At 36.8% G+C, this 27395-nt stretch overlaps 1 protein-coding gene across 1 annotated transcript in view; it reads right to left on the bottom strand.

Annotated features, from left to right (window-relative positions):
* Positions 1-1303: 1303 nt before the first annotated feature.
* The window catches only part of SLC16A7 (solute carrier family 16 member 7), an 83670-nt gene continuing 57578 nt past the window's right edge, over positions 1304-27395 (bottom strand). Inside the window, exons 3-5 of the mRNA XM_086740026.1 lie at positions 7434-7577; positions 4870-5682; positions 1304-2214 (exon numbers count right to left, since the gene is read on the bottom strand). Coding sequence (XP_086596152.1) covers positions 1943-2214; positions 4870-5682; positions 7434-7577 — 1229 coding nt within the window. The 3' untranslated portion in view covers positions 1304-1942. The remainder of the gene's footprint in view (positions 2215-4869; positions 5683-7433; positions 7578-27395) is intronic.

The following is a 27395-nucleotide window of genomic DNA, read 5'->3' as shown; positions in this document are numbered from 1 at the left end:
TCTTGTTGTTGATGTGCCTATAAAATTACAGGACTTGTAGAAGGTATTGGTTTTCCTGCATTTAATTAGGTAAAAAAGTAGGTTTCTATACCATGCTGCGAGTAGATTCATGATGCTTCTCTCCCAAACTGGTGCTGAGATAATGAAAAAGTTCAGCATTACTGTGGAAGTTCATAGTATATAATATGATAATCCAGCAAAACAGAAGCAAGCACTACTAAATTTTTAGAAGAACGACAATAATACTATTGAACACTACTCTTTCTTAAAAGCACTCACATATTTTCTAGATTTTACTATTAGTTTTTTTCTTTTGTTATTGGCGCTTCAAAGTATGTTTAACACAGCTAGCTATCTGTCCAATACATGTACAACTCCATGAGATTTAAAAGAGGGCTAAAATGAATGGTATTCTTTTCCCTGAATTGAATGTATGTGTATTCTGCATAAACAGTGTATAAATGTTTTATGAATCAGACCCTTAATTTTCACAATTTCTGAGGCGTTATATGCATCTCTCCAAAATGAATAGCACCTTTCCTCATCTACAAAAAGAACATAAATACTTTCACTTAATACCTTCAGAAGCTTGCCCTTTTAGCTTTCAAGTGCAATGCTAATTTCTGAAAAGCAAAATGGTAGACTTATGCTTTCTTTTGCCTAAAGGAAAAGGAACAATTGTCTACATTTTAACTGATATGAGTGTTTGTGTGAAATTGTAGACACAAGACCAAATATCCTGCACAAAAATGATACGTTAACACAACGCTTCCAGACTGGGACTGTCAATGTGCCTTGAAGCAATTTTGCTTGAACTGACATCACAAAAAAAGAAGTGAATTTTCACTAAATACATGGGAAAGGGAGGTGAGAACTGGTATTAAGTTACCTGTCTGCAAGGACCTGAAGTTAGACCTTAAATCTCCTCTCGGTATACCATCAAACAACTAATGACTTGCCAATAAACCCAAGTATCTACTTTGAAGGCATTGCCATGAAGCTGATTCAGGCCACAAAAGCCCTGGGTAAGTATCCTTTTAACATCAGCAGGTTCTGAATCTAGTCCCTTTAGGAAGAAGGCTTCACAGTCCAATTCAGTTCCTTCAGCCACACAGGAATACATAACCAAACAAACTAGTTGCCACTCTCATTAGCAATGTAAATCTTGTTTTTAAATCCTTTCATGTACAGGTAGATTTTAGCTTAGTTTGAAATAGTGAGGTCTGAATGTACTTTGTGTTCAAATGTGTATGTTGAAGTACAATGTAGTCAGCTATCACAGGAGGAAACAACTTCTGGAATATATTGTAATTCAGCTGTTTATTGTATTTTAGAGATGGTGCCCACCAATTATTCATCTTCTAGCATTAACTTTTACATCCATATTATAAGTTTTTATACAGACATAATATATTTTTTATTTAGTGGGCATACAAAAGAGAAAATGTTTCAGTGTGTTTCACTCGGGTATTCTGTCTCTTTTGAAACAAATCTTTGAGCTTATATTCTTTTTAATATTAGTGGTGAGTACATTTTGGGTAGATTATTTCAACAGACTTTAACAATACTCTAAAGATGAACACAAAGTATCTTCCCAAAAAAAAGAGTAAGAGATACTTTTGCATTAGATATACTTTTAAAACAAAACTGTTTGTCATTGGAAAGCTTCATATATAGTCTGGTTTACCTGACTCTTGATTGTCCAGAGTCATAGTCTGATAGGACTCATTTGCATGGAGTCACTACCTCCATAATCTCAATTTTCTATCACTGAAATAAATAAACTGTAGATAGTAATTTAACTTAGAGTCTTGCCACGGGGCAAAAATCTGTTCCCATCCAATATTGTGACTGATCATTATTACCATAAAACCTGGCCTGTGTCTTGAAGACATATTTCTAATGGAAGTCATAACTGTTGCCTTCTGAGTCATATTGCAGATTAAATATTGGTTTCTCTTTCTGAAGGATCTTCAAGAGCTTTATCAGCTCTGCTGGCAACATCTTCATTCTCATTGTTTGTTAAGGGTTCTGTTTCCTTCAAGTCAGCATTCTTCTGTGCTTTCTGCTTCTCATCTTCTAGTTTCTTTTCTTTTGCCAAAAGCCTGTAGTTAATGGCATTGCCAATGAACAACCAGATACTGGCCACAATCACAATCACTCCACAGACAAAATACATGTACTGATATTCACCAGTAACATCCACTAACCAACCTGAAATACAAAGACAAGAAGAGAGAAAAAGAGTCTTTAGAATAGAATACCCAGATACAATCCAGATCTTTCCTTAGGAGAAGTCCCTATATATTGCCTGGCTTTGAAACTGGAGGAGAAAAGCATTTTCGATGTGTTCAAATGGTCTAACGTATACAGCAGAACTCTAATGAAATCTGTATTACTCAAGCTAGCAATTGTCATTGGAATCACTGACAATGATAAAATATTGAAGAACAAAGTAAGTAAAGCTTAACGAAAAATGACTGACAGTTTCTTTGTTCTTTCATTTTCATTCTTTCATTGTCTTATGATTTTATTCAACTCCTAATTTTGTTTCCTATTGTTTTGGAGTGACTGTCTGACACTCACGGAGGCTGCATACAGACAACAGAATGAAAAGGTATGTGCCTTCTTAGGTTGCTGTCACAGTGCATCAACTTCTTGCTTTTCATTTTTACTTTCCTGTGACTGGTGAAAGAGATAGAAGGGCTTGTCCCCTCAGCTTTCATGCTCAGCTGCTGAGTTTTGAACTCTGAAGCCTGTACCAAAAATTGCATTCACATCTCTGAGATTAATTTGGTCATGACAAGGAAAATAAAATGTAACTGTTCTTCCACTTTATGAGCCATTCTTTCTAAATTTTCCCAACTGCCAAATTAACATTTGTATGTATCCAGCTATTTAGCTCTGCTACACTATCATTGAAATTCACAGGATAACCTGCAGACTTCAATTTAGTATGTATTTAGATGCTTTTACTGGGATGGAGCCATAATGCCAGTCTATTCACCTGATACACATTTACAAGCCATTAAATTTTTTTAGTCTTTTGTTAATTTCACAAGTGTAGTATTAGGAAAAACTAAAATAGCACTGCAACTGTATAATTCACCTATTAATGTAAATAGTACAATTTACTGCTTTTTATCGATGAGCAATATCATAAAACCGATGATTAAAAATAAAATTACACATTAAGTTTAGTTCAGTGTAATATTTTAAAGGATGTGAACTAGTCAAAAGTGGAATTTAGCTTTTGCATGTGCTCATCCCCTTTGTTGTCTCTATTTAACAAGATAAATCAATTATTTATGCAGTTATAGCACAAACACATGCTTTTGAATATATTGAAAAATAAATAGTTGCATATGCTATTGCTCCATAAGTATTACATTTAATATCTTTAGAGTTAATATTAATATTGATTTCAGAATCTGACTGAAAAGACTGGACTCCAGCGGTCACAGGCTCAGTCCCCCCACTAGGTGGCACAGGAAGAGTCTGTGTGAGAAGAATATTTTTCTTTCTACTATTACCAAAATGAATTTGTATGTTAAAAGATGAGGGAAATATGGAATATCTTGACGACTATTAAACATTTACTTGTACAAATATTATTGCACTGAAGTGAGTGGAATTGTTTTGGCATATTTAAAACTTCACTCAACAATACTATTTTCACACAAATAGTGAGAGTAATCCCTAAAATACTTTGATAATTAGAAATGGTTTTAGACACATATAATGTTGCTGTATTTTGTGGCTCTGCTTATGTGGGTACAGTGTATGTTCACAAGGCTACTAATCTCAGTATCTTTATATTTTCATATAGTTGGGCTTGCACTGCAAGACACACACACATTTAATGGATAGTTTCCAATAAGATTTGAGCATCTATTTCTTTAGTCTCTTATATCATCTTAAGATCATAAAACTTAAGATTATAAAATAAATCTTAAGATTATAAAACTTACTAGTAGTATTAATAAATACTGATTAAAAAGCTATCAAACTGAAAACACTTTGGACAAGATTCTTCCTGATTTTTGGCGCTAGAAGCCCAAAATTTAGGAATATAGTCCAATCTGTACACCTAGGCTCCCTTTAAGCTCCCCTTACACTCAAAAGAGGGAAGTTGGCAACATTAATATCTTTTAGTCAATGTAGGATGGTTCACACTCTGAATTGCCTTACACACATCTGTTGGCTACAGAAAGAGGCTAAACAACTGGTGGAGAGCAAGGCTGTGGTATGAAATCATGCCAGGGCACAACGCTCTGCAGCACTGTGCTGGAATCTCACCAGGCACACACCCTGCCTAGGTTGCTGAGCATGCCCCTGTCCTTTCCGGCACCTCCCTGCTGATTTCTTCTCCCTAGAAACATCAGTCCTCTGTGTTTAGGCAAACTAAAGTTGCTATTTCAAATTTACGTGGGTGCTCCTCTAACCGCCATTAGAAACTGTAAGTCACTGTGAGATCTTCACAAAAACTGACCAGTGGATTCGACAAATTAAAGAGAGTAAGAATTGTGTTGGCAAAGAGAGAATTGTAGCTGAATACATGTAAATCAAGGCTGCAAAGTTAGCACTATGTGCTATCAGGAAAATATACATTTATCACACGGATTTATGGGCCAGTAGAGGTATGCTTTTATCTACTGCACATGCACACAATATATGCCTTTAGATTCTCATGTGGATCTGCAGCTGTAGAGTGTAAAGATAATTGATGCAGTGCACTGCTGCCATAGTACATTCCTAGTCACACAGAAAACATTATACAACACTAAGAATAATGTTTATAATAATTCAATACTAAATTGCAAGATTATGCTGTAATGTCTGAAAAAATGGAATAAAAAAGATTCTTACCTCCTAGAGGAGGGCCTATGAGCACAGGGCAACATTCCACGATGGTGACAAGTCCAACTGCACTGGAAAATCTGGCAGCCCCAACAAGGTCCATCAATGTCTCAAAAAGAACACTGCTAACCATTCCAAATGCAAACCCAAAAAATACAGCATATATCACCAAGCCAGTGTAATTTGTTGCCAGAGGGCACAAGATATGACAGACGCCGTTGTACAAGACAGCAAAACTAAAAAAGTACTGAATCTTTGGCCGGATAAACTTAGAGTTTGCTACGAGTCCCATTGAAGGCCTAGCAAACATATCTACAAAGGCTAAGATAGATAGCAAAAAAGCAGCAGAATATTCATCAATTCCCTTGTGCTTGGCATAAGGAGCCAAGAATACTATTGGAGCAAAGAAACCGATAAACATAATGACATTTCCTGACAAGTAGATCAGAAACCCTCTGTGTTTGAAGAGGGACAGATCTAGATATGTATTGATAGTTTGCCAAAAAGACTTCTTGTTGTTTTTGTGCAAGGTAGAATCTCCTGTGCCTTTTTCAATATCTTTTTTCACAGGAGGGACTTTTCTCGGTCCAACAGGTCTCATAAGTGAGCCAGCCACACAGCAGTTCAAAAGAAGTCCTCCCAGAATGAGAAAGCTTCCTTTCCAGCCAAATGCATTAAAGAGAAATTGATTGAGAGGTGCCAAAGTGCTCAGAAACACTGGACTTCCAGCCATGGCCAATCCATTAGCAATGGGACGTTTCTTATAGAAATACTTGCCAATCATGGTCAAGGCAGGCTGTAAGTTGAATGCTAAACCCAGACCTAAACAACACATAAAAGACAGTATTATTAAAGGTCATGCACTAAAAAACATATCACAGTTCTTCCAAGTTATTTTTAAAATGATCAGTATCTAATCCATTGATTCCAAATGAAGACAGAAACCAACTAGCATCAGAGAATGAAATACAGCTTCGTTGCTGCTTATGTGTCTTAATGCCAAGACTATGTCATGGTGGCATTCTGCCATTTCCCCCTGTAGCACTGCACTAAAAGCCAAAACTCCTTGTTGGGTTTCAGCAATGACAGAGACAGGGGAATCACAGAGGACTGATGGTATCAGTGCCTTGACTCACCATTTTTATATTTACTAAGCTATAATGCAATTCTCTCTTGGCTTATTTCACAGAAGTTATTAAACATCACCTCAGCTGCAATGAATGCAGACCATATTTAAATGCATAAATCCCCTGATTTCTTATTTCCAGCCTTATTTAAGATCAAACTTGTGTACAGAAGTGGAACTTAAAATGGCTCATTATTTTGGAACACATTCAGCTTCACTTCCTCAGGTACAGAAGTCACTATTAAAGGTGGAAGAGTTGTAGAGGACATGCATGGGAGCAGACCACTCATCCACATCATCTGAGTGTATAAGCCGACCCTCTAGGTCTTCTCTCTGTATTAAGAAATCTAGGCAATAAGGTCTAAGTAGCCATGCATCTGATGGACAGCACAGGAGAGAACCTTTCTTCTCTGATAGGCCCATTCTTGACTTTATTCTTTCAGCAAGTCTCAAGTTTAGGATGCAAAAATAAGAGCTTTAAGAAATAATCACTGAACAAAGAAGTCCTTTAGTCTCAACATAAAGAAAGACGAGCTTGAATATAGGAACAAGTATTATCTCATTCATTTATTACTTGCAATATTTCACCTCACTTGCCTTCCTTATTCTGAGGAGGTAGTTTAAAAAAAAAAAAACAAACCCACAACTTTTGATAAGGTTATTTAATTTACTGGTTTTATGATCACTTTAGTCCATTCCCTTAGGCAGTATCTAGGCCTTTGATGATATATGAATAATTTTATTTGAGGATTGACCCTGGGGGATTTTAAACAGAAAGCTATTGAACTGAAAGTTGTTATACTTATCTGTAACAGTATATGCATATACAAACCTACAGAAAGCTGGTACTAGCTTTCGCATTTTTACTAGAATTCTGCTAGCCTCTGCCACTCCATTTGAAGTGCAACATGATTGAAAGCTGAAAGAATGAATGTGAGATTCTACACAAATGACTGTAATAAGTGCTGTCATGAGCCAATCAACTTTTATACTATAATTACAGTGCAGTGTGGAACAGTACATACATACAGCATTTATTGAATAAAATCACCAGTTGTTCCTGAAATATCCTAAGAAATAATTTAGCTGCATATCAGCTAATTTAAAGGATTAGGTAGTTCAGGTAATTGAAATGAACTGATCTTGCTATCTTCTTGGTTTGCATTTGTACAATGGTTCACACAATGAGTTCTTGATCAGTAAGGCTCATTGGTAGAATAGTATTAGAAGTAATACAATGTAATATAATATAATGTAATATAATATAATGTAATATAATATAATGTAATATATTGTAATATAATATAATATAATATAATATAATATAATATAATATAATATAATATAATATAATATAATATAATATAATATAATATAATATGATATAATATAATATAATAATACAATACAATACATAATAATAATCCATTTTATACAGAACTCTTACCTCCAACAACCCCAATACATAGATAAAGTTCCAGGACACTATTGCAGAAAGAGGAAGCAATCATACCAAATGAACACAGGATACCTCCTGCTATCATCACAGGCCGGCTACCATACTTATTCACCAAAATGCTGCTTATGGGACCTGTTGGTAGAAAAAAAATACATTAACAGGTAACAGGTAGCTCCATCATACATGTCTCTGTGTTTAGGATATGTTGGAAAGCCTTACTCTTCCATCACAGAAAATGTTTAGCTGCTTCTAAACCAATTTGTCTTACAAACACACTCTGTGAGTTTGCAGACACATGAGTCTGGATGTGGATATATCACCTCCATGACAGTATAAATATTGATTAGTCATGGAGATGGATCAAAAGATTAAAGACATCAGACAAGTAAGAGAGATTGTTACAGTTCACAAACAATCAATACTGAGATTGGTCAATGGAAGTTTTGAAAGTGCAAGGACTGAAGAATTTAAAGTATAAGACAGATATCAAAACTCCACTGCACAAAGCAGGAATAATCTACAGGCAAGCAAACTAACAACTAATCTTAATACTGTAGCATGTCCTGGACCCCTACCTAAAACTACACATAGACTTAAAAAGTCTGTCAAATCAGAATGACAAACTCTGGCCTCTGAAGCTCGTTTTCCCTTACCTCATCCAGAAAGGAGTGTTAATGGGCAGTAAGATTACTACAGGTTGTCTGGGAAAATCTAAGATGTGGTTTAGCGTAAAGACCTATAAACTTTGAAAATATTGCTACAGGTCCATTTTTCAGTTTCAACTGCAATTCAGTTTATGGCATAATTACGTCCATACTAAACAAACAGCTAGTGCGCAATTTAGCATGACATGCATTATATGTTTTTTAAACGACCATGACTAGAATAGATGGTGTGCTACATATCAAGATTAAGAGGTTGTCAAAGCTCTTTAGGTAAACCTGCATACCATCTGACAGCACTATATTTGGCCCACACCATTACAAATAGTGTTGCTTTTGCAATAACTGAACTTAACCAATTCAAAAAAATTTTAAAAAATACCATAATAAAAAGCAATAAATTTCAAACTCAAGGTAAAGCAGGCACCTGGCATAAAGTGGAATGCCAGGCTCTGCATCTGATTTCATTGCAAATCATTCACTGTACTGGTAACAGTTTTAAGTCTCTCTGCTAATAAATATCTAAAGGAATAAATGTGAGAAACTCCAAGATGTGCAAAAGCCAAATCCAACCAAATTTAGAAGTATAGTTTCATGTGTATAGTGTTATTTTAGACTCCACTGATTGAATTACCTCAAATATATGACAGTATTATTATGACTATACTGTAAATGTTAATTACCACTTTTATATTAACCACAAAAATCTTAAGCATATGCCAAATGATCCATTTTTAGCTTATTTCCTTATGGAAATAAGCTTCTACAATAGCGTTGCCCTGTGCCTGTCTGTCTTTTCTAATACCTTGTGAACCCAGAGGTCAGTTTGAAATTAACTTGACTGAAAAGCAAATATATGAGTGATATTTAGGTCTTATAGTTTGCGCATTCATTAAACAGCTTGGGCTACAAGGACTCTAGGGCAGCACCTGTTTTAAGAAAAAGGAGATCCCTGTCCAGGCAGTACAGAACTGGCCAATACATTCAGCTTTCCACCAGTAAAAGCAATCTATCTTCTTGCCCAGACAGCTGTGCCATTCAAGGTAGGTCAGGGCATAGAGGATAAACAGGGTGACTATTTACTGGGAAGATAAAGGATGTTCAGACTGAAGGCATTAGGGCTCATCTTACAGACATACAAACACAGGAGACCAGGCTCTGCTGCTCACTGAACTGCAGTTTAAGCATAATCATATATTGAAACCATTAGACTTGAAAATCCACAGCATGGAATGGCTCACCAAATACACAATAGCCCAGAGATTTATTAAAAGACTTGAAATCACATATGAAGCACTAAAACATTTCGCTGACAGCTTATATTATGAGATACTTAACACTTCCTTATTTCCATTTGGGGGGAACCACTGAGCAGAACAGTTGACGAGATGGGGTTTCTCCTTTGAGGCCATATGGAGAAAGCAATGAAACATGAAGGACGGACAAATCACACTCCAAACACCCCCCAGATATATCATGCTTACTTCCCCTGTCTTAATAAACTTGTGGTCTCATAACTGTGCTGAAGCATAACTTCAATCACATTTTTTTTAATTTATAGAACTATGTTTGGACAATCAGTAGTTTGGCTCACGTCTGAATTAGAAAGAGAGGCCTTTTGAAATATGTGAACAATACAAATATTTCCTCTCGGTCAAAATGCACCTTTTAACTTGAACTCTTTGTTTAACTCAAAGTAAAAAAAATCATCTTTATATCAACTCATATGTATATATTTGAAAATAATTTAAATTAAAGGTAATTTTCTGAAAAAAAAAAGTTTTCATTGTTATCATTGCTAATCACAATAACGGTATTTCACTTCAAAGATACCAAAATAATTATTTTTAAAATTATTTTCAACTTCTTTTTCCTGTGATGAAGTGGAAGTATTTACAAAATTGTAAATGAAAAATTTTTGTAGTATTTGTTAACATTCTGACCTCCCCCCAAATTACTGCTGTAATAAATGTTGCCTTGCTGTAGTCTTAGTTAAAATGTTCCTTTCCTGAACCTTAGAAAAAAATGTAGGAAAGACACATAATAGCAGTTAAATATTTGACCATACTGTTTACACATTTATTCACTACAGGCAGCACCTTGAATTGTACCCTTACATAAATACCTCAGTTATGATGTAGATAGACCTGCTAGCAACCTGTTTCTTTTCTTATTAAACAAAGACAGAAAGATAGGTGTGAGATCAAGTTCAAGAGATGAGATAAATCCACACATAGCAGATTATCAAGTGTTGGAAAGAGAGGAATGGCATTAAAAAATATTGTTGTGCAATATTGCTATATTGTTAGCATTTTAAATAAAACCATGGATCAAAAAAGTATTGCACAACACTGTCAAAGCTTTCCAACCAGAATCAAGAACAAAGATGAACTCTACTGTAATATTGACCCCAGAAGTGTATTGACTATTAATAACATATTCTTTAACACTGTTCCATCAATCCTTCCTTCATTCTCCTGTAGAACAGGAAAATGAGACAGACTCTTGTGTGTTTCAGGGTTTGGGGAAGAGGTGTGTTTTTAGCATTTGGTTGATCAGGATCTTTAGGGAGTGTCCAGATACAGAAAGTTTTGTAGTACAGTCCTTTGAAGGAGATAATTTTGCAAACAGTTCCTTATGAGGAACAAGAAAACTGGACTTCCGTGGATCTTAACTATGGCAGTTAAGCCAGAAGTGTAAGTTATGGTTTTTCAGATCAAAGCACGCAATGTTAGCCTCACCTACAAGACCTGTTAGCTAGAGGTCAAATATGGATATATTCATATAAGTAGGCAGTAGATGAAGATACCAGAGGAAAGACAAAGCTGTCTGATGAGCCTGAGCTCTGTACTTTCAAATGACCTAAATCTGGAATGTATCATGAGTTTAAAATTCCTTTAAATATAATATTCTCTGAGATGTTTTCTTTCAGTTAATGGTGTGTATTTACCACCACAGTTTCATTTAATTTTGGGTTTTCTTTTAGTATATTCCAGTATTTCGATTTAAAATTTGTGCATGTGGGAAATATTAATTGTTCTCTAAGCCATAAAGTTAGCTTAAGCTTACACCCTAAGTTATCTAGGAACCCTTCCAATCTGATGAGCAGGTTAAATATTTTCTTAGGACCTCTGTGTATATACTTGGTTTCGGAGTCTCATAAAACGGTGCATATTCATAACTTAATGTATATGAATCTACATAAATTCCAACTCTATTGTATAGCCATGCACAAATTTCATTTCACATCTAACAGCTTCTACAGTTATTTAAGCAATGCTCACATGCTGGCATGTATCTATGTTCCTTGCATATTTTTTTTTCATTTTAGCAGAAGGAAGATTACACTGTTTCAGTACTGTACCACTCCCAAAATCATGCTATACATTAATGCACGTTAATGCACTAAAGGACTGCTGGATCTCTGAGTCTACTTTCTCGAAGCCTGAAGTAACTATATCACAGATGTTAAGTCAGGAAGCCCACAAGAATATTTACTCTGATCTCTCCCTTAGCACTACAAACCATCAGCCACAAAAGACTATACACTCCCTAAACCAAATTTAAGACTATTATCATAATACGCTAACAGTCTCCTGGCTGTATTCTTGTTTTATATCTCTGTTTGAGGCAAATGACCAGACTGTGAGAAGGAATAAGACATGAACTGTAACCAGTGCCACTGAAGAACAGCTTCAGGAAGGGCTGTGCAGCAGAATACAAATGCTTTAGAAGACAAAACAAACAAACAAACAAAAAAAACCCCCAGCTTTTTATACTCTTCAGCATATGTCAAGGGAAAGTTGGAAAAAGTCATTTCAGCTATGTAAGCAGAGACTCATGCATTTGGGAGCTGTTTATGATGTTTTATACAATGCCTGTTATAATGTGACACCTACATTCTGTTTTGATGGCTCAGCAGAACATTCACTTGCACATATGTATTGCGCAAAATATTAGGAAAAAGCTGCTTTCATTGGTCTTCAGTGAATACTAAGAACTTTCAGAGGAAATATATTGCTTACAAATGAGATTAATTATTTCTTATAATAACAAAGGTAGCAATAATCCATATTTTCCTCTCACTTCCAAGTTCAACTTTTCAATCACAATTTAAATCTTCCTTCTTCTGCCAAGCCATACTGTTGTAAATGAAAAGTAATAAAAAAGGCTACCTAACTGAATTACAGGTAGATTTAAAAAGCAGATGCTTGAAGAAATAATCACTTTTTCCCCTTAAAAGATGTTTATTGTGCTAATATGGTTTAAACATAATTCGAACATTAAAGTTTCTTTTTAAAGAAATGTACTGCTTGCTATTTTTTGTAAATGAATACAGGGCTTAAACTATGCACTATAAATTTAATATTCTTTCTCATACAGTTACATTCTCAGAGATACAGACACACTCATATACACACATCTATCCATTTGCTTTTTTCAGCCCTAAGAAAATATACACTTCAAAAAATGATCTGACTCTGGAGACAATGCAACAACTTTATATCTACCATCTCTAAAAGTTTAAAGGATGCAAACCAGATAAAAATACTTCCATTTCATGATACCTTGAGGTAATAGTACAGGCAGATCAGTTTTAAGGCCATGAAATAGAATAAAGGAAGATTTATTTGGCATAAAATCTATATCTTTCTCAGCTCTCAGGTAGAATAACATTTATAAGTCCAAATGTATTAGATACACTTCATTAACTTATAAGAGGAAGAGAATCTAGGACACTGGAATTCTTGCTCCCTTTTCTCTTTTCCATCAATTTTATTCTTGTCAAAATGAAAAAAAAAAATTATATTTACTTTAGACAGTTCTCCCGTAAACAGACACCACTTTCTGTGAGGGATGAAAAAATGTTCTGCAACTTAAATGTATAATAACTAGTCAGAATGGTTACAATAGAAGAAATTGGTTTGTAGTAGTATCGAGCTGTCGTAATTGTCTTTTATATCCATAACGAGGTCATCTTTGGGTCTATTCTGTATTTATATTCACTGTAGGAATGAAAATTTCTTTAAAAAAATATGATCTAGGTTTTAGTATTTAATTTATTTGTCCTCGTTTGACTTCTCACTGCTGTAAAACAGTGATGTAATTAAAGATCATTCACATCTGTAATTTGTTTCACATACAGGCAGTGCATTTATGCTTATTATTTTGTTACCTGTATTATTTTTAGCATGGAACAAGAGATAAACCTTCTTGATATAAAGGTAATTTTTAAAATATATATTGACAATGTCATACAGCACTCATAGTGTCATTGATCCAAAGCAACATGAAAAAACTAAATCTGAACAATATGACATTTATTTAAATAAAGTGAATTGCTGAAAGAAGTTGGAAATAAATACAATAATAATATTACAAGTTTCAGTAATGCAATTTTGTAGATTGCATCCTGTCAAGTCAAGTGATTCAAACACAAGTACATTTTCAGCCACCTGCTCTGCAGAATCAATGCACCTATCTTTCCAGTTTGGCTTTATTTTTTGTTTCTGTTGCCTACAAGGCTGGAAAAGTCCAAGGAGGTTTTCTTTTTCCAAAATACAAAATCCACTTGCAGGAGTTGATTTGCTTTGTTTGCTACAGTAGAGTCTTATCTTTCACTTTAAAACAATATTTTACTAGAGTAGAGCCTTATCTCACTTTAAAACAACTCCTTGAACGCCAAATGCTTTAAGCAAATACTTAGTACTGCTACTGGATTGTCATCTCTGGCATACAGAGGAAAAGGAACTCAAAATAAATTCTGATCATGTTTAAAACCTGTTCATTAAGTTGGAAAACACTTTAAAAATGTGCTGCTTTTCTGAAGCAGGACTAAGTCAATATACTGAGCATTCTGTGACAGTCATCTCTAGTTCAAAAACCTTTGGCTAAATACTTTTAGTTCTCTTGGACAGGAAATTAGATAAGACAGAAAAAAAATAATTAAAAAAAATTGATTAATTTGAAAATATTAAAATGTCATGCTAATATTTTTGTGTTCGACTCTATCACATTTCTAGGAACATCTGTGTTTCTGACATATCCTATGTGTTTGTGCAACAGTAACAAAGGTAACACAGTGCAAAAATTGTAAATATTTCTGTGTAGTTCCTCTGTGTATTTGACAGCATTTTTTTTCCATTTCACATAACATTTACAACTGGCTGCACTGATTCCGTAAACTCAGATAATATAGTCACCTTGACAGAAAGCAAAGAGAAAAAAAAAATACTCTTGCAATAAATATCACCAAAAAGAAATGGCTAACACTGAGTTAAAGTTGCTAAGCTACGAGTTAAGATAGCTCAGCAGCTGAAAGCAAAGCATGCCAGGTAGTAAGCAGTCAGTCGTTCAACCATCCATCACACTTTGCTCACCATTTTCCCTCCTCTAGCTACATTTCCTCAGTGTCATTACCCTGCACGCACACATTCTCACTTGTGTCCTGAAGGATCCTTGAATACTCTTAGGTTTTCATCTTGTGATTATCAATAAGGATTAATTTGACCTTCAGATATTCCTTAGGACTTTTATAAGAAATACAATGATCATGTGTGGTAACCTATAGGAGCCTGAGTGACGGCAGAGTGCCTCAACATACTGGCTACTTCATTTTGGTTCCTCCTTCCGAAAGGTTACATCTGATAATTTTGAACTGACATGCTCAGTGCAGTAATGCATAGGTTAAGCTGTCTTTTTCCTGAAACATTCAGAAGAAACATAGATAAGTGATCAGTGGTGCTGATGCTTGCTCAAAATATACTGCTTTTTTGCAGAAATTAGAGATCCTTAATCTTTTGGGGGTTTTAGGGGGTTGTGGGTTTGGTTTTTTTTTTTTCAGTGATACATCAGAGAAAAGAATCAAGGGTATTATATACTTTAATTAAAGCTGTTGATTGGCTTAAAGCTTTTTTTTCTTGTTTGCTAGAGTGTGAATGTATATAGAGTTAAGGACTATGTAATTTAGAAAACTTAGCTTCAAGTTAACAAATTACTCTAAATCTATGAATTTTAAAAAGTTGGAAAATTGCCCAGTTTTTAATCAAGGAGTAGCCATGCTGATCATTATTTATGTGGATACATATCAATGATTTATATGAATTATTTTTTGCATGCTCTGCTACAGAATGTTTTTCATGAAAGGCTACAACACTTGATCACAAAGCAGAAGACTAAGATGATTTATGACATTTGCTTTCAAATCAGCAATGTGAAATTTGATAATATTTAATAAGAAATAAATGAGTGCAATCTATGAGCTGCTGAACACTCCCCACTCTTCAGAACTGTTTATGGTCATCTACCACAAAAAAAAAGTTCTGCCCCAAAATTAATTGCCCAAATTTTGCATTGATAATTTTATTGTGAAATGAAGTCAGATGCCGAAATTTCAGTATTTTCTAAACTTTGTTTATATTTGTATTCCTGTTACCTTCAATATTACTGAGTAAAGCGAAGCTTGTGTGTAGATATTTGCAAAAATTAATCTTTCAACTTCAAAAAAGTCAAGAAACAAGAGAGGTAACAAGCTAATGATGAGATGGAACCAAAACACCTATAAGAGAGATGTGTATAAATAGAGACATTGTAACACCAGGCACATATTTTTCACAAAAATGTCTCTGTAATGGGGATAGATGGAAACAGCATCAGCCTATGATATACGAATTGCAGTCTTCTCAGAAAACTGTTCTTTTCTTCTCAGAAAACTGATGCAAGCGGCTTGCAACTTAAGTAGTGCCATGTGGTGTATCAACATTAACATTAAAAAAATTCAGTGGCAAATATGAGGTACTTGGAAGAATTAATGAAAGGTTCCTCCAGAAGAAAAGACAGTGAATTTTTAAAGCTTAGTATTTAACCACAATTAACTCCTCGGGACTTTGTAGGCTGGTATGAATTCAAATTTAAAGCAGCTTTTCAGACACAAAAAATGTGTTGCAAATTTCATCTAAATAATATTACTGTTGACATGCACAATGAACCTATGCCATTAAACATTACTTCCCCTTCAAATGAAAAACCAAAGACTCATTTTTCCTCTCTCTAAATACAGTAAAGATAACAATATTAATATATAAATATTATTAAATATAATTATCTATAGTAATAGTTAATATAATAAACTTCACTAAACTTATAATCTTTTCAGGATTTCACCAGGAATTTCAGGAGGAACAACTATAAGTATAGAAATGCTCCGATGAAAATATTTAATGGTTTTCTTCCAGAGGTCTCATCCCTGAAGTATTATCCATTCATATCAGCGGCTGCTCCTTATTTCTCTGTGGACGGTCACAAGTGAAAGACTTAGTTCAGTTTGGTAACATCTGTGTTTGAGCACTTGTACTGAAAGAAGCACCACATTTCTGAAAAGATTAAAATAAATCCTACCTAATATGTCTACTTTCAGGGAGGAAAGGAAAATTAATACTAATCTGATATGAAAGGTTCATTCATAGCTATCTAGTGTTACTACTAATTCTTCTATCTCAAAAATAATCTTACTAAAAAACTGCTATGCCCAGACATAAAGACACATTCAAATTAAAATCCACCTCTTTTCCTCATCTGGTTGTTGGACCCCTAATGATATATATGTGTTGTTTTTTTTCCTGGGGTAATAGAAAGTACTCATCCCATTTATAAATATTTTTAACCTGGAAACTTTTGAACTCACTAGTAAGTTCACAGAACTTGAAAATTTCTAACTAAAGACTTAGTGTTTATTACTTTGTGCCTCACCGAAGCAGATTACATTTTTTAGCTATAAAACTTCTTTTTACAGCTCGCTAACTGTGTGAACCAGGTTGCCAAACACATTTTGTATACTCTGCTGTTACAAAGGAAACAATTTTCTGTGTTGTTGCAGATCGTAAACTGAAAATAAAGACAGAAGTTACGATATACCATTGTCACAACTACAATTATAGCAACTTGAAAATAAGAGATATGTTGTTAATCTCAGACCTAACTGTTGGGAAGGAAAAAAAAAACAAGCAGAAAACAAACAGTGCTTGCAAATATTTATTTTAATTCTTCATATACATTTTCCTAATACATGTTATTAACTAGTTGCAAATATTTTTTTTTCTTTCTTTCTCTTTGAGCAATGACAGTCTTTTCTACAAATCTGTGTATGCACATGTGAACGTAATATTCATAAATGTTCTTTTATCATCATTTCCTATTTTTTTTTCCCTGTTATCATTCATGATTTCTATACACCTTCTTAAAAATCTCTGGCTACTTTTCCTGGAAGCAGAACAATACTTTGTCATTTGGAAGTCTATCAGACATCACAGATAGCCGAAACTCACAGCAAACACTTTCAGAAGACCTTGCACAGGCTATTTAGTTGTTCTTATGAATGTAGAATATATTCTCTGCAACTCAAATAATCACATTTTCCAGATCATGCATTCACTGTGAAAAATTCAGCCAGCTTCAGTTAAGATTAATACTGTCATTTGGATTTCTCTGTCTTCTACAAATTGTCCATCATATTAATGTTTATACAATATCCCATTTTTACCCTGCACATCATCCTACAATTTATTTGTTTTCTTACAGAATAATAGTATATTTAATTCAATTGGAAATAATTCCTTATATATTGTTTCAGGCAATAGTACATAATTTCAGAAAAAAAAGCACAAGATACATTGTTCTTCCTAGTTGCCTCTTCATCATATTCCTTTCTAGTCTCAATTTTGCACTGTGTAATTAAACTTCAAATTGAAAATACTCAATCTACTCCCTAGGATGTTTCCGTGGACCACTTACTATGAATTATGGATCATGACTGGATCATTAAATCTCATCTAGAATATATGCAATGAGAAGTAGAAATCTGGATGTATTTATACCTTGGAAGTGTCCTGAGAAGTCATATTTAGGTCATTGTCAATAACATTGTAGGATTATTTCCAAATGGATTTGCTGTTTCACAAATATGTAACACTAAGCTTAAAATGTACTTTAGAGAAAAATCTTTCTAAAATATTATTTTATCATTATTTTCATTATAAATGTATTTTAATAATATCCAATAAAATGCATATGGTGACTTTCAGTGGTAACAATTAGAAGCTTAGGAGGGGGAATTTCCCAAGTTCCTTTACAGTCTGTAAATTAGGTCATGTCTGAAGAACTGCATATAGTAAATATATGTGAATAATATTTAGTTCACAACTACTGGGGGAATGGGAAGAGGGAGGGAAGAAGGAAGAGGAAAGAGGGAAAAGGAAAGAGAAGGAGAAAGAGAATTTATTTGTGTTTCAAAGGTATCATTCAAAATGGGAACTGAGCATTCTCATTAGGTTTTTGGCACTTACGGTATTTAAAGTGTAAGTGCAGACCATGGAAGTATATTAATGCAATCATACCATGTACAGAATTTGGAATTTTCCCAACATTTTGCAAAAGGGGAGACTGAGAAATTGGAGTGGGACATTTGGAGGCACAACTACATTCAGTTGTCAATTAGAAGTGAGAATCCTTGGAAGAGTTAATTTGGAGGTTTTTTTCTCCTGTTTTCAGACAAGTTAAAAAATAAGAGGTACGCAGATTGAGAAAATGTGTTTAATTATAGAATGCTATGTAAAGGTAATACTGAATTTCTCATCTTCCAGGTCAAAAGTACTAAAAGCAAAAAAAAGTTATCATAAGATTATCCTCTTGATCAACAATAGTAACAAGGTTTATGTGATGTTTTCTATCTTCCAATGCATTTCTTTATTTCAGCTATGCCTGAATCAGTAGCCGTTATGACACTGTAGAGGAAGTGGAACCTTTGGACACAACTTAGTGAAAATTTCAGAATTTTGGAAGTGTTCCACAGGTTCAGATCAGAATATTTTCCAATTTATTTAAACTTTAGATACTCAAAATTTAACTGCTTTTTAAAAATATTAATCTTCTGGAAAATATTTACTGATTAATCAATAATTTAAGAATGAGTTCTAATCTCTTCTCTCCTCATCCTTTTTCCCTCACTTCTCCTTAGGCTTTTACAGCATAACAGACATGCCTGAGAATAACACTCTATCCAACAGAATTGAAAGGGAAATTAGATACATTCTTTTAATCTATACATTATCTGAGCAGATGTCAGTTTATTTTTGCATATTCCCGTACCCACCTCATATAATTTTTGTCATTGGAGTTGAATTTCTTATCAAGTTGACACTTTAAGATTCCCATCTACAAGGGAAAGGGCTTTACCTGATGAGTCTTTCAAATTTTTAGATGTTTCTATGTAGAGTCACATGCTATTTCTTTTGTGGATTGGATCAACAAATATACTTTCTATGGACTGTAATCAACCAAAATATGATTACTTCCTTTAACAGGGGGGAAACTATGCCTTCCCCCATGAAAACAACATTTCATAAAATATGCCCAAGTAAGTAGTGAAAGAATCATGAAAAGTTAGTAGAGGAAGCCTGAGACTTAAGCAGTGGAAAATAAATATATTTAAAGGGAGCTGGGCAAAGGTCTTTATGGCGTCTGTGTTTTGCCTGGACTAGAGAGGAAACAACATGCATAATGTTCTCTACACAGTCCTTTCCCTTGTAGCAGCAGAGTATACACATCTATAGACAAGGTCTTCTGGGGGGGTGGAGGGGTGGGGGAAGTCTAGATCAGGTCTGCTTACCTGAACATGGAATATTTGAGCTCTGCTGCAAAAAGCAACATGAAGTGGCTTGGTGACCTAGTGCCACTTAAGGCAGTTGAGGATAATATTTGTGTGGCTTTTGAACCATGTGCATTTTTTTCACCTAGTGTGAAGAAATAAAACAACTCACCACTGGCAAAAACTTTATCCTCCATCAAGTAATGTCAAGAAGCTTACTTCTAATGATTGTGATGCATCATAAACTCAAAATAAATTACTGCCCATTAAAATACAGGCTTCTTATTATTTGTATTACAGATGCTGCCTAAACATCATGCATTCCTGGAACCACCTTTCATCTAAGGAGTTATGTTAATATTCTTCAGCCAGAATACATTAAAATAATCCAATGAAATATACCTGCTTCTGCAAGGATTTAATATGTGTGCCTGTGAGGAGAATATTACTTAGGTTTACTAATGTAAGAATTATTTTCTTCCCACAGGAGGAACTATGTTTCTTTAGTAAGTTTTAATATATCTTACCGAAAAGCAATTGGTTAGAAAGTTGACTGATCTAGGCAATATGTATAAATGAACACTTTGTCAGGTAATTTTTTTTATAACATCAGGAGAAATGATCCAGAAGAAATTCTATGATGCAAATTTGTTCTTGTCTTAATCCCATACGCCACTTCAGCTCTGTTTCTCTGAGCATAGGGTCAAGTGCTTTGCACTCAGGTTACTGTTTACATTTGAGTAAGTAAATATGAAAAAGCTTCTAAATCATAATGACAATAGTTTATATAACCTTGCACACTCTTTGCACAGGTATAAACTATGTAAAAGACAAGAGAATCACTCCTGTATGTACTATCTTTGTCACATGCTAGTTGTTTTTTAAAAAACAATATGTAAAATTAGAACTACCCTTGCACTCTTATGCTTTAACATCCATTTTATTCCCAAGCTGAAATAAAAATTTCAAGTCTCAGAATTTTCACTTCAATTAAAATTCTTCAAATAAGTCACTCCAAAATATCTCAAATGTCTTAAGTCATACAGATAAATAAATACAAAACACAACTACCTGGCAGTCCCATGATCTAATTCTTCCTCTTAGCTTTTCAAAATCATAGAATCATAGAATCATAGAATCATAGAATGGTTAGGGTTGAAAGGGACCTTCAAAGGTCATCTAGTCCAACCCCCCTGCAAGGAGCAGGGACATCCCTGACTAGGTCAGGTTGCTCAGAGCCTCATCCAGCCTGGCCTTGAACGCTTCCAGAGATGGGGCCTCCACCACTTTTCTGGGCAACCTGTTCCAGTGTTCTATAACCCGCATAATAAAAAATTTTTTCCTAATTTCTAATCTAAATCTACCCCCCTCTATTTTAAAACCATTACCTCTCGTCCTATCGCAACAGGCCCTACTAAACAGCCTTTCCCTATCTTTCTTGTAGGCCCCCTTGAGGTACTAAAAGACCGCTATCAGGTCTCCCCGGAGCCTCCTCTTCTCCACGCTGAACAGCCCCAACTCTCTCAGCCTGTCCTCATAAGAGAGGTGCTCCAGCCCTTTTATCATCTTCGTGGCCCTCCTCTGGACCTTCTCCAACTGGTCCATGTCCTTCTTGTGTTGAGGGCTCCAGAACTGGACACAGTACTCCAGGTGGGGTCTCACCAGGGCAGAGTAGAGGGGGAGAATCACCTCCCTCGACCTGCTGGCCACGCTTCTCCTGATGCAGCCCAGGATGCGGTTGGCCTTCTGGGCCGCAAGGGCGCATTGCCTGCTCATGTTAAGCTTCTCATCCACCAGCACTCCCAAGTCCTTCTCCTCAGGGCTGCTCTCAATCCATTCCCCGCCCAGCCTGTATTTGTGCCTGGGATTGCCATGACCCAGGTGCAGGACCTTGCACTTGGCCTGGTTGAACTTCATGAGGTTGGCACGGGCCCACCTCTCCAGCCTGTCAAGGTCCTTCTGGATGGCATCCCTCCCTTCCAGCGTGTCGACGGCAACACACAACTTGGTGTCGTCGGCGAACTTGCTGAGGGTGCACTCTATCCCACTGTCCATGTCGCCGACAAAGATGTTGAACAGGGCCGGGCCCAGCACGGACCCCTGAGGGACGCCACTCGTGACCGGTCTCCACATGGACATCGAGCCGTTGACCACCACTCTCTGAGTGTGGCCATCCAGCCAACTCCTTATCCACCGAGTGGTCCGTCCATCAAACCCATGTCTCTCTAGTTTAGAGAGAAGGATGTCACGCGGGACAGTGTCAAAAGCTTTGCACAAGTCCAGGTAGATGATGTCAGTTGCTCGTCCCTTGTCCACCGATGCCGTCACCCCGTCATAGAAGGCCACCAAATTGGTCAAGCATGATCTGCCCTTGGTGAAGCCATGTTGGCTGTCACCAACCACCTCCTTGCTCTCCATGTGCCTTAGCATGGTTTCCAGGAGAATCTGCTCCATGACCTTGCCAGGCACAGAGGTGAGGCTGACCGGCCTGTAGTTACCTGGGTCTTCCTTATTCCCCTTTTTAAAAATTGGGGAAAATTTAAAAATTTAAAAATGTTCCCCCTCTTCCAGTCATCGGGGACCTCACCAGACCGCCACGACTTCTCAAATATGATGGCCAGTGGCTTGGCAACTTGATCCGCCAGTTCCCTCAGGACCCGCGGATGGATCTCATCAGGACCCATGGACTTGTGCACCTTCAGGTTCCTTAGATGATCCCGAACCTGCTCTTCGAGTACAACGGGCAATTCTTCATTCTCGCAGTCCCTGCTTGCACCTTCTACAGCTTGCACCTTCTACAGCTTGGGTGGTGGGACAGGAACTCTTGCCGGTGAAGACTGAGGCAAAAAAGTCATTGAGAACCTCAGCCTTCTCCATGTCCTGGGTAACCAGGACACCAGTTCCCTTCTGGAGGGGGCCTACATTTACCCTGGACTTTCTTTTGTCCCCTACGTACCTATAAAAGCTCTTCCTGTTACATTTTATATCCCTGGCCAGATTCAGTTCTGCCAGGGCTTTGGCCTTCCTTACCTTATCCCTGGCCACTCGCGCAGCCTCTTTGTAGTCCTCCCAGGCTACCTGTCCCCACTTCCACCCTCTATAGGCTTCCTTTTTCACTTTCAGTTGGTCCAGGAGCTCCTTGCTCATCCACGCCGGCCTCCTGGCCTTTTTGCCCGACTTGTTTTTCATCGGGATGCACCTCTGCTGAGCTTGGAGGAGGTGTTCCTTGAATATGGACCAACTTTCCTGGGCCCCTCTTCCCTCCAGGGCCGCCTCCCATGGCACTTGGCCCATCAGGTCCCTGAAGAGGCCGAAGTCCGCCTTCCTGAAGTCTAGGGCAGAGAGCTTGCCGTGTATTTTCCTTGCTGCCCCGCGGATCTTGAACTCCACCATGTCATGGTCGCTGCAGCCAAGGCTGTCCTTTAGTTTCACATCCCCGATCAGTCCCTACCTGTTGGTGAGCACAAGGTCGAGCATGGCACCCCTCCTTGTCGGCTCCTCTATCGCCTGCAGGAGGAAGTTGTCATCCACGCATTCCAGGAACCTCCTGGACTGCCTGTGCCCTGCCGTGTTGTCTCTCCAACAGATGTCAGGGTGGTTGAAGTCCCCCATGAGGACCAGGGCCTGTGAGGCTGCTCCTATCTGCCTATAGAGCACTTCATCTGCTCTAGCCTCCTGGCCAGGCGGCCTGTAACAGACCCCTACCGTGACGTCCCCTGTCCGTCCCCATCCTTTAATCTTGACCCATAAGCTCTCTGTCAGCTCCTCCTCCATCCCCAGGCGGAGCTCCACACACTCCAGCCGGTTGCTGGTGTAGAGAGCGACACCCCCTCCTCCTCTCCCCTTCCTGTCTTTTCTAAAAAGCCTATAACCCTCCATGTTGACGCTCCAGTCGTATGTGTCATCCCACCACGTCTCCGTGATGCCAATGAGGTCGTAGCCCTGCTCGTGTGCAAGCATCTCCAGCTCTTCCTGTTTATTCCCCATGCTGCGTGCATTGGTATAGAGACACTTCAGCTGGGCCCCCGACAAAGCCGACTTGCTGGCTGGAGCGACAGGGGTGCTATTGCACCGCAGTTTAGGTTTATTTGCACTTATCTGTGATCCCTCCTCAGCTTCTGGACCCTCAGTGCTGGCACTGGCGCCATGCTGACCGCAGTGGGCTGAACTGTGCTCCCCCTCCCCCAGCAACACTAGTTTAAAGCCCTCCAGACGAGCCTGGCAAGTCTTTGTCCAAGCACACTCTTCCCCCTCTTGGTTAGGTGCACGCCATCCGCCCCTAGCAGCCCGGGCTTCTCAAAGCATGTCCCGTGATCTAGATACCCAAAGCTAACTATTCTGATTAGACAAATAACAACAGATTCAGCTACTTAATTACATACACTCAAAGCTTAGCAACGTCACAATGAGGAGGGATTAATTATGCTGTTTGGGTATAGGCCAATAATTCAAATAACTAAGAACAGAATTGCTCTTGAAGATTTTCTAAGTGAAATTTGACTTCCAAGGACACAAGATGACTTTCTCTTCTAGGGAAGGCCAAACAGGACACTTGCCACCTTCTCTTGTGCCAGTCCTACCCTGAAAGCCATTGCAAAGTCCTTGGGAAGTCCTGACATTAAGTTATGTTCTACAATGTAGAAAATAACAACACGATAAAAGCTAGGACACGTGCAAATCTGGAAGTGGCATGTGTGGGACAGAGAAGCTCACTCTTGTAAAAGAAGAAAAAAATTCAGTCAAGTTCTGTTCCTGGAAAAGCAAAGGAGTCCTCCATAGGAGAGCAATATGGGTAAGATTTGTACCATGACAAAATTGGTACTGCCAGCTGATACTGATAGGGAAGTGTTTGAGGATCTTGTTGCAAAGAGGCTGAAGTGTATTCCACTTACATTAAACAGAAGAAAATGTAACAGATCCATAGATTTCTATCAGTTTATAATAAACTACAAAAGAATTTAAACTTGGTCAATTATTAGACAAACCAGCTATTCTCCCAGTTGTGTTTTTTTTTCTTAGCTGGAGATGGAAGAAAGGGAATTATAGGTATGAGGAAAGTCATGGCAAGATTAGAGAAGATTTACAAGCTAATAGGTAATCTTAAAACGACCAGGTATTTTTAATAGTATCAAAACCTGTATAACTGAGTCAGTGTCACTGAAACATGGGAGAATTACAACCCATGCAACATACAAGAGGAAGATTAAAGACAAAAATCAAACCTTAACCAGAACATGCTCAAAATCACTAACCATGGGCACGTATCACTAACAGGAATGTTCTTAGATTTCAAGGTCTCTAGGGAGCAAAATTTAATGTATTAGTACAGGGCAACAATCACGTAGGTTGGCATCACCTCAGATTTCTGCAAAACGGACATCCGAACCCTTCCTCTAGATTCCTTTAGCAAGCAATGGACAGATAAGTCTTTCTAAAACATGATTCATTTGATGTGTTTCAGATATTTCACTTAGAATCATAGAATCATAGAATAGTTAGGACTGGAAGGGACCTTCAAAGGTCATCTAGTCCAACTCCCTTGCAAGGAGCAGCAACATTTTCCATTAGACCCACAGGTTGCTCAGAGCCCCATCCAACCTGGCCTTCAATGTTTCCAGAAATGGGGCATCCACCACCTCTCTGCACAACCTGTTCCAGTGTTCCATCATCCTCAGCATAATAGGAAGAGATGAATCTGAAATTCCCATTTTTAATAACTGACAACAGAAGATGTCTAGACAACTGGATCAGATGTAGGTGTCTATGTTGAGGAAGACTAAATGCAAGAATCCTGTCCATATAATCTCTAGTTACTATTGTTAAAAAGCTGTAAGGGTAGCACTACTTCCTTCAAAGTTTTCTAACAGCCAAAGCACTTAATGCTAAGTGCACACAGGAAACCAAATAGGGTACATGTTCCGATCATGACTGGGAAAGTGTTGCAAGTATTTGAACTAGATGAGGAAATCAACATCTTACTGCACAATACAGTTTCCTATTTTAATCATATTCTTTCATTTGGTTGTCTAGTCACAGTACATATTCATACAAACAAAAGTTAGGTAAAACCGCACTGAAAATGCTTAACTGTTTCTTGGCAATTAAAAAAAAAATGCCAAAATTTGTGGAAAAGAAAGGTAAGTTTTTCTTTTGCTTGTATGCACCAACAAAATGTGTATTACCTACTAAAGCTGCAGTTGTTTGTGCTCTTTGACATATGTGATCTTAACAGAATTTCACTGTTAGATTAAAAGGTTCTGATTGATCAAAAACTCTTCATATGGTACATATGTTTATCTACGTGTCATATGTGATCTCTGAAAAAAATCTTCAAAACCAGTTAATCAATTCAAAGAGTGTTTAAAGTAACCAGAAAAGACAATTTAAAACCACCTCTTTAATTTCAGTGGTTCCCCTGGCATCAGCATAAACCTGTCACTAAGTCCTTGGTCCACTTTTCTCTGTTAATGACTATAGACCTACATATCTTTATGAATCAGTGTAAAAATCTCAGCTGTTGCCATTTGATACTGGCTTAGAATATCTTCCAAACATATCAGTACAACTCTGTTTCCCTTGAATATACCCTTCAAAATAAACAAGGGAATAGTTCTTAGACACTCCAAAACAATGGACCAGTAAAATTCTATAATTACAAAGTTATTTGTAAAGTGCTAGGTTTATTATTTCATTTTAAGTGCTGGTGTGACTACAATGGTATACACAGCGTGAGCAGATAGTCTTTTCCTTCCCCACAGTACCCTGGTATCTGCTTAAGTATCTCATGATCCCCAGTTGTGCTAGACCATTGTTTCATTACCTTTGAATTAGGCGACACACATCACAAATACAACCATTGTATGATCCAGTGATTTGAAAAACTATATGGGAACTAATCCAACATTATTAGTACACACAAAATAAGCATTCTTTCGTCAAAGTTTTACAAGCTCAATGAACATATCAAAGGCCTAAGTTCATCCCTTGATATCTTTCTTAAACAAACCCAAAGTTTAGTCCCTTAGAAAATGTATTTTATGATGTATGTTATTTATTATTGTTTGATTTTGACCCATTACTTGAAACTAAATGGGAGAGAAAAAAAGAATCTTCTTTGCAGATGAAAAAGCTCTCCGTATTGATTGTTTTACTTATAGAAAGTCTTGGCTATAAAACCAAATGAAAATCAACACAAATACAAAGCCTAAAGTAGGAAAAGAGTTCTTAACTATTGTTCACTATGTAATCCGCATTGCCTGCTTGTATGTAAATGAGAACTATTTTAGTAAAGGGCTTGAGTTAATTAAAGTTACAATGAATATTTCTATGATATGCATCAAATCATTACTAATAACCTATGCTTTGGATATTGAAAGAGCTTGGTAGAAGCACAGTAGGAATTCTTTGTTGTGTAATGTCTTTCTGACAATTTTTCAAAATCAACATAAGTGTATAATAAAAGACGAAAAACCCTTATTTCTCTCAGTGGCAACATTTCCTTAACTTTGAGACTGCCTTCTTGAGCATGGCTTAATAGATGGCAGTAAAAACTATATTTCGTGAAATCTTGACAAAACTGGATCCCCAAAAGGCACAATATTTTACAAATCTTATCTATTCAGCCATACATAACAAGTTACAAAGTAA

This window comes from Chlamydotis macqueenii, chromosome 1, assembly GCF_036417535.1.
Source record: "Chlamydotis macqueenii isolate bChlMac1 chromosome 1, bChlMac1.mat, whole genome shotgun sequence".
In the NCBI taxonomy this organism is placed as follows: domain Eukaryota; kingdom Metazoa; phylum Chordata; class Aves; order Otidiformes; family Otididae; genus Chlamydotis; species Chlamydotis macqueenii.
Note: the sequence above shows the minus strand (reverse complement) of the source record. Positions and strands in the feature narration are given on the sequence as shown.